The sequence below is a fragment of the Maylandia zebra genome, linkage group LG13 (genome assembly GCF_041146795.1).
Source record: "Maylandia zebra isolate NMK-2024a linkage group LG13, Mzebra_GT3a, whole genome shotgun sequence".
In the NCBI taxonomy this organism is placed as follows: domain Eukaryota; kingdom Metazoa; phylum Chordata; class Actinopteri; order Cichliformes; family Cichlidae; genus Maylandia; species Maylandia zebra.
In genome coordinates, this window is record NC_135179.1 from 17,053,322 (window position 1) to 17,066,637 (window position 13,316).

Below are 13,316 nucleotides of genomic sequence, written 5' to 3' on the forward strand. Positions count from 1 at the left end.
AATCATAGCAATTTATCATATGAGTGCTGTAAAGCTATTTTAGTTTTTAAGACCGTTAAACAAGGACCAGTCAGGTAAACTGAGTCAGATATCAACTTTTTTTGTGTTGCATTGTTAGAATTTCCTGAAATGTTCATTCATATAGTCAATTTGAGTGTATATTTTACATCTGATATACTTTTGGTTTTACATAGTTTTAATCAACTAAGCTTCAACTTCAGTGTAAAGCAAGTGGTAGTTTTCAAAATTATACTAGTACTTTTCTGTGTTTCTTTGGGTTTTTATTCCAACAAACCTAGTCAAAGAGAAGGTCAGTCCCCAGAATGGGATGTAAGTAACCTACAATCCCCATAAAAATAAGAGGCATGAATGGACACAGAGGCTTAAGACTTTAAGTTGGAGAGCAATTACCTGCTATTGTAAACAGGTCTGGAGGCATTTGCAGCAGTGGGGGATGGTAAAGCCTCCCTGTTAGAAATCATGAGCCAGAATTGTGCAAGATTTTTCTTAAACTTTGGGTCTCTGAGAATAGCACACTTTCTAGTCATTTATTAAAGCATTTAAGTGAACAACATGGTCATAAAGTTGTGACACCAATCTGTCACTAAAGCTTATTGACTGACTGAAAAAAAATTAACATTTAAAAAGGAAAAACTAGCATGTGTAAGCTGTGTAAAATGTAGATAAAAACAGAATGATTTTCAGATCTCATACACCCATATTTTATTCACAGAAGAGCACAGGGACGTATCAGCTGCTTAAACTGAGAAAATGGCAGCAACAAATGTGAAAACAGGTGGGACAGGGCCATGTTTTAGGCTGTGTATCACCCCCTCCCCTTTTAACAGCACTCCATAAATGTCTAGGAACTGGGGAGAGGAACTTCTGGGAAAGGACTGTTCTTCCAATCTTGCCTGATATAAATTCCATGTGCTCAACAGTCCTGGATCTTCTTGTATTTTTGTTGTATTGAACTGAAGGCAGTTCAGCACCCGGACTCTTCTACTTCAAAGCCATGCTGTTGTAATAGATCTAGGATGTGTGGGTCCTGGAAAGGACATCAGCTGGATGGAGCAAATGTTGCTAAAACCTGATTTCTGGAAGTGTCTCTGAGCTGATGCAATGACTTCCATGACAGAATCATGTCTGTTTTGAATGCAATACTGCCCGAGTGCCCAAAGACTATATAGCATCCAATACTGATTGCACACAGAGATTCCTCCAGATTTTAAAAATCTTTTGATGATAATGTTTTTTTTATTTAGATGATTTTTAAAATCTTTACAATTTTACCTTCGGGAATATTGTTCTGAAATTGTTCCACAATTTGTAAATGCAGATGTTTTATTTACAGATTAGTGAACCTCTGCCCATCTTTACTTCAGACAAACTCTTTTAAATATCCAATCTATTGTTGACTTTTTGCCAATTAACTTAATTAGTTAAAAATATTTCACCACCTGTTTCTTTCACAACTTTTTTAAACAATTGTTGCTGCCATCAAATTCAGAATGAGATAACATTTTAATAAAATAGTAAATTATTAAAAGATTTCTATGTTTTATTGTGAATAATATATGGTTTTAAGAGTTTTGACTTTGATTGCATTCTGTTTTACACAGTGCTTTTTTTGGTAATGGTAAGACTTTAAACCAACTTTAACTTTAAAACAAAATTATCATAAAAGAAAAAGAAGAATGAAACTATGAGGATGTGCAGAGGGGAAAATAAAACTCATTAAAATAATAAGATCTAGGCTATGATCACTACAACGCCCCCTTTAAAAAAATCTGTTTTTTGTGCCAGCAATGTCGACTGGGCTTACTTCATGCCTGAGAAACTGCCTGTTGAAGTTTAGTTTGAGTTGGCAGTTTGAGTTTAGGTTTGGCCCCTGCTGAAGAGACTTTTAGACGTTTATAAATTATTCCCAGGGGCGCTGTTTAAAACAAAAGCTGTAAAGTTAATGGTCAGCACTCTTTCTGACCATTTGACGGAAACGACAAACGAGGTCTACGTGCGAGACGTGTCCCCCATGTCATTCACAGGAATCGATCTTTCAACAGCTGTACAGTCATCGTCTTTTCCTCTGGGCTTTCGTGTGAAATTTCTGTTGGGCGGATCTTTCTTTATCGTTTAGTGGGATTTGTGTGGCAATCTTTATTTTACCTTTAAAATGACTAACAAATAGAGGAGTAAAAAAATAAAGAGTAGAAAGATCAGGAACTTCTGCGCGTATGCAGGATGGGGGTCGGGCTGTTGCTGCAATACCGGCAGAGGGGCTTTGCCTAATCATCAATGGGATCAGCAGTGTTACCAGGCAAGGCAGAATGCTGAGGACGTGAGCTGAATCGTCATTGGCTGAAAAATACGATGGGCGGGGTGTTCTTTTCGTGGGTATTTAAGGCTTTGTTCCATTGTTGCAGAGGTCTTCCAGCTGGTCTGGTTCAAGGGACGGGGCCACCATTCGAGGATACAATAGCACTTTAATTTTTTTGTTTTTAAGGATGTCTTGCAATCAGTCTCTGTACGGTAGTTTTCCTCCATCTCCATCGGAGGACAGGGGCTCACAGCGGCTGTCCTGGAGCAGTTTGCTTCACAAGCTGACAGAGCTGAAGGGACACAATCAGAGGGTGACAGAAGATCAGTACTGCAGGAGTGAATCTGGTGAGTGTCATTTGATCGAACTAACACTGTTCAAGAATATATATGTATAATTTCTGATTGTTTAAATGCATTTTGGAAAGAGAAACAGAGAACAAGAGAGAACGAAGTCTTAAAGTACCAAGAAAATATGCTTGTCAGTCTTTCTTCCACTTTGTTTAATGATTAGAAAACTTAAAAAAAAAGAAAGGTGAATCCCACACTGCTATATATTCCTTACTAACTTGTAGCTACTCCTTTGTTTCAGGATCTATGACAGATCTGTCAGAGTTAGACATCAGCTCCTTCTTCTATCCTCTGGAGGAGACCTTGGCTGCAGATGTTGTGACTGCCATTGCACATAGTCTCAGTGATGCATCGCACACCAGCTTGGATTGCTCCAAACTCATCCTCCCTGACTGCCTGCTACACAATATCAGCCAAGAGCTGCTCCACTTGGCCGCGATAGAGCCTTGTGGTCTCAGGGGAGCGCTCATCGACCTGTGCGTTGACATGGGGAAACAGGACTCCCCATGTACTGTGGATCAAATAGCAGTAGATCCATCCCTTGTCCCAACTTTCCATGTGACACTGGTGCTGAGGGTGGAGTCCAGTGGACTGTGGCCAAAAGTTCAGAAGCTCTTCAAAAGTAGCAAACCAGCACAGACATCCTCATTGTCTCCGAAGCACCACAACACCCTGAAGCTGAGCACGAGTTTCAGGGCTATCAAGAGGAAACTGTACAGTTCAGCCGCACTGCTGGTTGAGGAGTGCTGATCGCTGAGCACTCCTGTCTCTGATAAGCTGAACTCTAAAGAAACTGTAAAGAAGCTGCTAATTAATGCAAAATCTTAACAAAAGCACTCTCGAGACATAACAATGATGACCTGTCTGTGATGATGTATGACGGGGTTAATACTGAACTACCTTTGTCTCATAGCAGCTACTCATGTGGGTGCAGTGAAGATTAGTGTTTGCACATGGGTCAGTTTCATTCCTGTGAATGTGAAGCCACACCTATAAGGGAATGCCTTATGTATGTGACATTTAAATATACCAACGGACACTCGTTTTGTTTTGTTTTTTAACATGAGAGAATAAATTATTTTTTTATTAACTTTTTGTGTGAGTTTTATCTGTCTGTGTCCCATATCCACACAAATTCATACATGCTATGTACTGCAGTGCTGAGACAAAATAGTAAAGCAGCAGTATGTTGTATTTTATTTCTCTTGCACCAACCATTCAGTTATGTTACTGCTGTAAACAGATACTTCCAGCAGTTTTCTTAGAGTAGTCAGTACTTAATGACTTGACATCAGGGGTGTTAAACATGAGGCCCGGAGTCCAGAACTGCCCACCAAAGACTCTACTCTGCCCTTTGGATGGCATGGGAAATGTGAAGGAAGATATCAATTTTAGACTCTACCTCCCCCTTGGCCATTATACACCAAAATAATTAAGTACATAAATCACAGAAAGTGGGTTTAGTTTTTTAAAAAAGACAAAAAAAAGGAGAAGTATTCTGTCAGTTTTTTAATTTGTAGTCACAGGACAGTCTGCACAATGAGCTAACAGAACTTTTTCTATAATTTTACACATTTATTTCTTGCAATTGAATTTTTTTTATCATGTAGTAAAACTGAGCTATAATGTTGAAACGTCACTTGTTTCCTTATATTAAAATATCTTATGGCTTACATGTGTAGTTAAACTTTACACCGACAGAAAGAGGTGTTTCACTGGTTCAGCCCACTTAAGATCAAAGTGGGCTGTACGTGGCCCATAATGTAAAATTTGTTTGACATCCCTGCTCTACATGGAGTGGAGTAGTCAACAGGTGTAGTTAATGAAGTTAACCAACTTATCTTGAAGAAGAAACCTTAAAGATAACAGGGGAAACTGGCAGACACCAGTAAAAGTGAGATAGTACTGTCTGATAATGGTTATCATAGGAAATGTGTGAATGTTCAACAGTAATATTCAAAAGTCTTGAGGAACGCATCAGTTTTAAAAATGTTGTTTCCAACAACTTTATACATTTTAAAAAGGTTTTAAGCATTAGTTCGCCAGGTTTACTAAAAATCTTTGACATCGTTCAAGCATAAGAAAGGCACTTAACAGAATGACAAACCTTTAGTTGAACCTACAAAAAAAAGTTACCATAGTTCGAAGGGCATAAAACTGTATTTTTGCAACAACAAGATGATTCCCAAAGAGCTATTAGCCAAATTCCTGGCGTAGCACAGCGTGGTGTGAAGTGTGGCCTTAAAAAAATTAAAAATCTGGAAAAGTAACAGGCCTGAAAAAGCTGCAGCAGATGAACAGCATCTGAAAGACCTGAGAGACCTTCAATTAGTTATTAATCAGTCAGCGACTTCATTTTTCAGCATGACAATGATCCCAAACACATCGCCAATACAGAAAAAGCATACTATTCCACACAATGGAGCACTCCATCAATCATTCATGGATTGGCCTCCCCAGATACTGGACTTCAACTTTGCTGAAGCAGTTTGGGATCATTTTGACAGAGAACATAATAAAAAAGCAGTCAACAATCAAAGAGCTTTGAACTACTTAAAGAAATGACAAGAAAGTTTGGTAAGAGCTCAGGCTGTGTTTAAGTTTAAAAGTGGCCACACCAAAAATTGACTTTGAAGCTTGTTAGAAATGTACAAACTGTTTTTGCTTATATATATATATATATATATATATATATATGTACACACACACACACAAATCATATTTCCATGTGTGTTTGCATCAGTTTCCCTGGAAAAATATGAAGAAATGAGAGGCTCAATACTTTTACGCAGCACTGTACATCATAATAAAACTCTCATTGGAACCAACTTATCTTGTGTGTGTCTGAACCTAAAGCCAACATTAGACAAGGTGTAAACCGGCGGTTCAAAGAGTGATGATTCACATGAAGTGAATGCGTCACGAAGCAGATGTGTCACCTTTTCCTACACATGTGAGAAGTTTGCCTTCAGGCCATCCAACTCCCAAAAAAGCTTTCCTAGGAATAGCAAACATGGAAAAAAAACAACCCACAGTTGTTTCCAAATGCTAGCCGAAGTGCAACTGAAACCTTAAAGTATAGTGAAGCAAGACGTCTAAAATAAAATTTAACACTGATTTTTTTTCCTTTTTTTTTTTTTTAAACAAAAACAAAACCACAAAACACAGGACACAAATCTCTACTTTCCCAGAGCGAAACTCGTCTGTTCACCCACCACAACCAGCTGAAGGCCGGTTGCTGACTCCCGAAGGCCTTTTACATCCAGCTTTTAAGTGTTTCTGTGGTATTTTTTCCAGATTTCCCACCAAAGTCACAAACATATGACACAAACAGCATGACTGATCAGTTGCAGTGATGGTCCTAGAATAACATTATGCCATCAGAGAAACAGCAAATACCAAAACGGGGGATATTGTGATGCTATAGGTCATCATTCTCACCCCCATATCTACTACATACACTGCAGCACACAGTTTAAGCAGTTTACAGAAAATCCAACGAGGACGTCAAAACTGTAAACGTGGAGAAATAACTGAAAATTAAAAATGTAAAGGTTTTGAACTGCGATTCCAGTTTCCTGTGAACGCTACATTTAGGCACACTCAGAAACCCGCTTTTATACCCTGACTTACATAGTGTAAAGTTTGAATTTGGGACACAAAAACTGACTTACTATTGAAGCACATAAGCGAGTGTGTGTACGTGTATGTATGATGTAAAACAAAAGGCGTGCACCAGTCAATCATTGGACAATTTTAATTCAAAGAAACTTTTATACAATTTTAGCATGTTAATTTAATAAATATGGTTTATTTTCATTTGTGCAACAGTTTACAGTAATTATGATCCAACAGGCTACAAGCAAATCCACTTAACAATGTAAATGACTTGAATAACCCCTGCACTGTTAAAAGTAAAATGAATATTTACATTGGTAAAACTACAAAAATTACACGCTTTCCTTGTGAGTGGCTCAGACATCTGTCTATGAGAAGGCCATCGGGTTTCTCAAAATATTTAAGAAAAAGAAAACGATTGGGACAGAGGAAGCTAATCTTAGTAGCTTTGCGTACCGACAACAATGCTCTTACTTTTCAGCACGACTACCCGGCCGCCTCTCACCACTGTAAAGATTCTAGTAAGACAATGTCAGCAGTGAACTCAAAGCTTCTCACAGTTCTACAGGAAGTCAATCTACACCGAGGCGCAGAGAGGTTCCCTGATGAGGTCTGCTGCCCACTACACGTAAGGCATTTTTTGATTCTCTTGGTTTGCTGCAGAAATGTGGTCAAATTTGAGTGGGCTCCGACCGATTTCTTCTAATTAGATTCAAGTACTGACGAACCTGAGAAAACCAAGAGAATAAATCACAGTTATACAGCCATTCATATCACTTCAATGTTATATATATATATTTAAGTTTTTTTAAAAATATCATTCATTATCACTATTACTCAGTAACATTCACCACGAGTGGAAAGGTTAAATTATACAGATAATTTTGCATGTTTTCACCAAACCAGCTACTGTTACTTTACACCTGGTCACTCTTTTTGAATTGTAGTTCCTACTTTAAAAGGTGGAAAGTTAATTTATAGGGATGTTTCCTTAGCTCAATATGGCTAAACAATCACAGTCAAAGACAGATTTCTTTCATTTACTGCAGGAGCTTTTTTTTAAACCATGCAGAAAAACTGTGACACATTGTTTAAATTGCACTTGTTTTCCTTATATTAAGACATCTTAGGGAATAAAGGGGTAGTTAAACTTCTTTACACTGACAGGAAGAAGAGCGTCACTCATCCGGCCCACTTAAAATCAAAGTGGGCTGTATGTGGCCTGCGATGTAAATTGAGTTTGACATCCCTGCTCTTGAATATCTGGTATCAGTCCCTGACACAGCTCGATTATCAAGCCACGCAAAAACAAGGTGTACTGACTGATTCTTGTAAGATATTAAAAATAAATTTAAAACAGCATTCTGAGTGGCTGGAGTAATGGGGGATGTGTCAGATAAAACATGCAAAAACTCATATACGGCATCCTGTAGCACTCATACTGTATGCCACAGACAGCAACGTACCCATATGTGCAGAAGTGTTTTCTAGCCATCCAATATGACTTGAATCTCAGATAGTCTGGAACAGCTGGGAGTCCCCATCCTCTGTGCTCTCTGGTACAACTCAGAATCCCCGAAGTAACGAGCACGATACAGTAAGCCTTCCTCTGAAAGTACAAGAAGAGAATTTGTCAGTACAATTCACATTAACTGGTTCAAAATCAGGTAGAACTTAAGTGTTAAACATAGAATAAAATATGGATTTAGGCTCCTGGTTTGAAGTGCGAAGCCAACACCCAACAGCCAGCAGGGGGAGCTTTCCTCCAGGTCTGGTTCTGCTCTGTCATCCCAGTAAATACTTTTCTGACGACTTGATTACCTCAATTGCTAGGCTAAAATCTAACTGAATAAATCCTGAAGTTCATTTTGTAAACTATGATCCCATTCGGAGTTAAAAAAGATAATACAGGGTCGTATAGTGTCCTTGGTTTCACACGGGACGCACTCGGTTTCCAAACACCAAGGCAGCAATAACAGCTCAACCCAAGGCTGCAAAACAGGAATCCTCCGACCTCCAGGTGACGTCATGGTGGCTACATCTATTTTTTATACTGGTGTTAAATTGCTCAGTTGGACGTTGTTTTAAAGAACTTGGGATGTTAACCAAACAAGCTCAAGCACTACAAGGTGACATAAAATATTCAATGAAGAAAAGAAAATGAAATGTAAACAATAAGAGTTAATCTTTAAAGCCAAATTTGAAGAAAAAAAGAATAATTCCACCCTAAAAATGTGAAAATCTTCCAGTTTTCTTCTTGTTTCGCATCAGATCTTGAATCAAATAATTACTTCAAATATTTAAACTGCGGCAATGTAAAACTCAATAATAATCATAGCTAATGCTGTAAACTCACTCTGCTGCTTCTCCTTCCAACAGTTGTTTCTTAGATTGGAGATGTAGTCTTCTTCTACACTTCTCTCCACAGTCTTCAGCATATTTCCAGAATATTCCTCATTGAAACGTTCTCCCACATAAAAAGGCACCTTCAGGCTTGATGTATGCCTTTTGTGGATATGTCCTGCTGACCTGGCATAGAAACATGTATAACTGAGGGTGTGACAGATGTTCAGACACTTTTGCACAACCTCATTAACCAATGCACCACTTACGGGCGGTAGCTAAGGCTGTATGGAGGCTGGGTGACCATCATCTGACTGAGAGCTGAAACAATGATGAGGATTAAGATGGGCATCAGCTGGACAAACAGAGCCAGACCTCCCTGTGAAGAGAGGAAAAAACAAAAATGGACTGATTAGTTTTTAACCACAGATCAGACACTAAATCAGGTGGTATAAATATCAAGTGTATTGAAGGTCTTACAAGGTTTAAGCTTGTACTCACATCTCTCTGTTGTTCTCGTCTTTCTTGCCTATTATGGTGTGCAAAGTGCATTCTTCCATTTCTGTAAACATGTACGTTACCTGCAAAATTTGAACACATCATGATTATGAAACTGCGCCTCTTGGATATGTAAAATTCAGTCCAAAGCATACTCAAACTTTCTGCCTAATCACTTATGGCATTCTCATGCTCAACCACAGAGAAGGATGTTCTGTTATTTTTAACAACTGGTCCAAGGAATCATGTTATTTGGTGAAACCGGTCTGGTGTTCATGACATCATCTCTCCTAATTATACTGCAACACAACTTGAGCAACAATTACAGAGAAAGTCAGAGAAAGCATCTCTTCAGCAATCAACTAGCACATAACTAAACATTACAGAGGAGCCGACCACATTTATGGAGAAGTGATGAATCAGTAGCGGTAGCTTGTTGGCAGTGTGCGGGCAGTTACGGAAGCCCGCTACCTGCAGAAAGTGTCTGTTGACAGATGAGGGCAGTGTGAAAAATATGTGGTACAACCGGTCTGGGGGCTACTCTTGCTTGTGCTCTTCTTGGTCTGTAAGCAAGCTGAAGTAATAACACACAAAGAGCTGATGTGAATCCGAGTGTCCACTGGAGCTGCTGTTTGTGCATTTCGTGCTGTGCTTTGTGGCCTTTGATGGCTTTTTTGCAATTCCCATTCCTCATGAATGCTGCTGTCTCCCCCTTCCTTGTTACAGCCCACTCAACACAGCGTCATCGACATCAAGCACAGTGCAGTTGGGATTTTGGAGAACTAAACATGAACACGTTTGTCCTGGTTTAAAAAAAAAAAAAGCCCTCCCAGGAGGGTTTCTGAAGGCAAAAACCTCCCCAAACTCCAAACTCTTCATATGCTAAATGATAAAGCAGCAGTGCTATAAAGATGTACCCAGGTCCGTTTGTGCCGGTGTCAGCCTGCATTTTCTTGTTGTGGAGGATGAAAATGATGCATGGTCAACAAATGCGTAGATTCACACAATAAGCTGGTTTGCAGGTTCCTCCTTCACTGCCTCCATACAGACACTTTGGTGGTAAGGACAGACAATGGTGAAGGTGAAACGATCCTCGATGATTACCAAGAGTTTTTCAAACCTTTCAACTCAACTCATTTCTAACACGTGTAAGCATCTAAAACCAGCTGAATATGCTGGCTTTCAGTCTGGAGTGATTATCTTTCTGCATTTAGAAAGGTAATCTGGGAAGCTGCTTTGTAAAACTGCCAGATATGAGGGAAGATTACATATTATGGTTATGTAATAACCACTAGCTGACTCTCGTGTTGTGCAGAATTTCTAAGATCCCTTGCTTGCTTTGATAAGAGTGTATCAAAACACGCCAAACATCTTTACTGGGATGTTATTATTCCTTTGAGCTCTACTTACTTGTTGGAAAGCCTCCACCAAAGAACATGTTAAAGAGGTCCTCGGGTGAGATATCTGCTTCAAACTCATGATGGTGTCTGTGTCTGCTCGGGTGCGTTCTCTCCTCGCCATACTGGTCGTACTGCCTTCGTTTCTCAGCGTTACTCAGAACAGCATATGCATTACCAATAGCTGCAAGACACACAGAAGATCACCACCGTTATGCACTTTCTGAATCTTTGTGTCCATGTCTTTCCCGTAAATAACTTTTAATTTACCTTTAAATGCTTCTGTGGCTCCTGGTGCGTGATTTTTATCTGGGTGAAATTTCAGAGCGAGCTTTCTGTAAGCCTTTTTAAGGTCCTCCTCAGAGGCAGTCTTTTCCACTCCTAGGATTTGATAGTAATCTTTACAGCTCTTAATCCTGCAGGAAAAAAATGATACAGCAGAGATTGTTAGGAGACTACACACGATAAATAAAATAAAACACTATAAACACAATATGTAGTTAGAGCTACAGAGATGTGACTCTGAGTCTTACACTATGTGGATTTTATGATGCTTATTTTTTTAATTTCCGCAAATAATAATAAAAAAATATATATATTTACAACATTCACATCCCCAGTTTGAGCTCTCTCTCTCTTCAGATCTAACTACTTTAACTTTACATGAACCATCATTTCTACCTGCTTTGCCATCTTTAGGGACCGATATTGACACCGGTGCAACTACTGACATTGCTTATGGGTCCGATACTTTTATCACTTCTCTTATTGATTCTAGATCAATTTTCTGTAGAGGGGGGAAACAGATTTGCACATCACTTGGGTGTGTAGAAGACGTCTGTTTGACGTCACTGTTTTGCAAAAAAACATGTCAGCATTGATAAAAGGAACTAATAAGTCTGGAGCAATGTGATATAGATGGATTAGATAATGTGGTCATCACATCCCAGTAGTAATGATATCTTGTCATCCTAAACCTAAACCTGTTGACCTATTGGTCAACTAAATCTGCTGGACTGAGTGATGTGTGAAATACAGTCACTGCACACTTTATGAGGGCCACCTTGCTGAATGGGATGTCTTTTTGCCTTCAGAGGTGCCTTAATTCTTTTACGGCATGGGTATTGGAAAACATTCCTCATGATTTTGTTCCATATTTACATGACAATATCAAAGTTGCTGCAGATCTGCTGGCTGTACATCCATGATGTGACTCTCCCGTTTCTCCGCATCCCAAAAGTGCTCTATCGGATAGAGAGCTGGCGATCATTTGAGTACAGTGAACTCACTGTGAGACTACTTTGAGATGATGTGAGCTTTGTGGTCTGAGGTCATAAAAGCATGGGCATGGTTAGCAACAACACTCAGGCAGGGTGTGGCATTTAAAGGATGCTCAATTGGTTCGAAGGAGGCCAGAGCATCCCATGAAAATATCCCCCACAATGAAGAGCCTGAACTGTTGATACAAGGCAGGTTAAATCCATGCAGTTTATGCCAAATTTTGACCCTAGCATCCAAATGCTGAGATTCATCACACCAAACTGCATTTTTACCAATTTTCTTCTGGCCAATTTTGGTGAGACTGTGTGAATCTTGGCCTCAGTTTGCTGTTCTTAGCTGACAGGAGTGACACCTCAATGGTGTCGGTTCGATGCGTTCTGCCTATAGAAATGCTCTTCAGCATACCTTGATTTTAATGAGAGGTTATTTGAGTTATTGCTGGAAGAAGTCTAGCCAATCTCAATCACACTCAAGCTCAGTGGATCGGCAGTTTCTGAAATACTGAGACCAGCCTGCCTGGCACCTAAAACCACTCCACATTCAAAGTCCCTTGAACCACACGTCTTCCCTATTCTCCTGCTCAGGTTGCACTTAAAAGGGGTCGTCTTGGACATGTCTACATAACTAAATGCACTAGGTTGCTGCCATGTCATTGGCTGTTGAAATCCTTGCATTTGCCAGCAAGTGTACCTAATAAACTGGTCAGGTAGCGTATATTCACTATAATCACACTGACTTTTTGATAAACGTCAAGTGATATCGACGTCAGCCAGCTCTACCAGCATTTTCACTGCAACAAAGGGAGCACATAGACGCGAACTGACTTTTTAACGGCCTCCAGCTGCTCGGCTGTGTAGGACTTTCCCGAGTCCGCCGTCGCTTGTGCGGACACTTCGGGCTCCTCTCTGCCGCCGCGGTGTCTCATAGCGGGTCCTTCTCCGTTCACATGACTGCCGTTCTCCTCCGGAGGCTTTCCATTCTGCGCTAAAGACTCCAGTAAGTCTGTGAAAAGACAGAGGAGACATTATCGACGGTTGCCACCTGAGTTCACGTTTCCTATGTCGTTAATCCTACCACGGTTAGCTACTTGTTAGCATCCCAGCTGCTACGAAGACCACTCTATAAGGGATAAAACTGCGAATACCGACTAATCGTCCACTATGTTGAAGAAACCAAACGTATTAGAGAAACGCGACTCTAGGCTGAAAAACTACAAATACCAGTGTCGGCTAGCAGCTGGTGTAACGTTAATGCTAGCATTAGCTGCTTCGGTTTCACAGCGACGGCCTAGCACCCATGATTTAAAGAAACCCCCAATCACTTCCCAAACAGGCATTTATTCGACGTACTTTTGGCTTGCTCTGTCGGAAACAGGCGTTGTGCCTTCTCCAGGAACTTTCTGGCTTTATCCGGCTGGTTGTTACTGACTGCATTTAGGGCTATTTTAATGCACCGCTCCGCTTCGTCCTTGTTTGAGTCCATCGCGACACAGCGGAAATGTTTACTTGCCCT

General features: G+C 40.0%; 2 protein-coding genes across 2 annotated transcripts; one reads left to right on the forward strand and one right to left on the reverse strand.

Annotated features, from left to right (window-relative positions):
- Positions 1 to 2,413: 2,413 nt before the first annotated feature.
- LOC101485451 (DNA damage-inducible transcript 4 protein) lies at positions 2,414 to 3,757 on the forward strand. Its single transcript, XM_004551654.3, has 2 exons — positions 2,414 to 2,664; positions 2,909 to 3,757. The coding sequence occupies exons 1-2, from the start codon at positions 2,505 to 2,507 to the stop codon at positions 3,415 to 3,417; spliced, it is 669 nt and encodes a 222-aa protein (XP_004551711.1). The 5' UTR covers positions 2,414 to 2,504; the 3' UTR covers positions 3,418 to 3,757.
- A 2,651-nt stretch (positions 3,758 to 6,408) lies between these two features.
- dnajb12a (DnaJ heat shock protein family (Hsp40) member B12a) lies at positions 6,409 to 13,287 on the reverse strand. Its single transcript, XM_004551657.5, has 9 exons — positions 13,154 to 13,287; positions 12,629 to 12,806; positions 10,794 to 10,939; positions 10,537 to 10,707; positions 9,130 to 9,209; positions 8,898 to 9,007; positions 8,642 to 8,814; positions 7,752 to 7,894; positions 6,409 to 7,013 (listed from the first exon to the last, which is right to left on the reverse strand). The coding sequence occupies exons 1-8, from the start codon at positions 13,284 to 13,286 to the stop codon at positions 7,773 to 7,775; spliced, it is 1,113 nt and encodes a 370-aa protein (XP_004551714.2). The 5' UTR covers position 13,287; the 3' UTR covers positions 6,409 to 7,013; positions 7,752 to 7,772.
- Between the last annotated feature and the right edge of the window lie 29 nt (positions 13,288 to 13,316).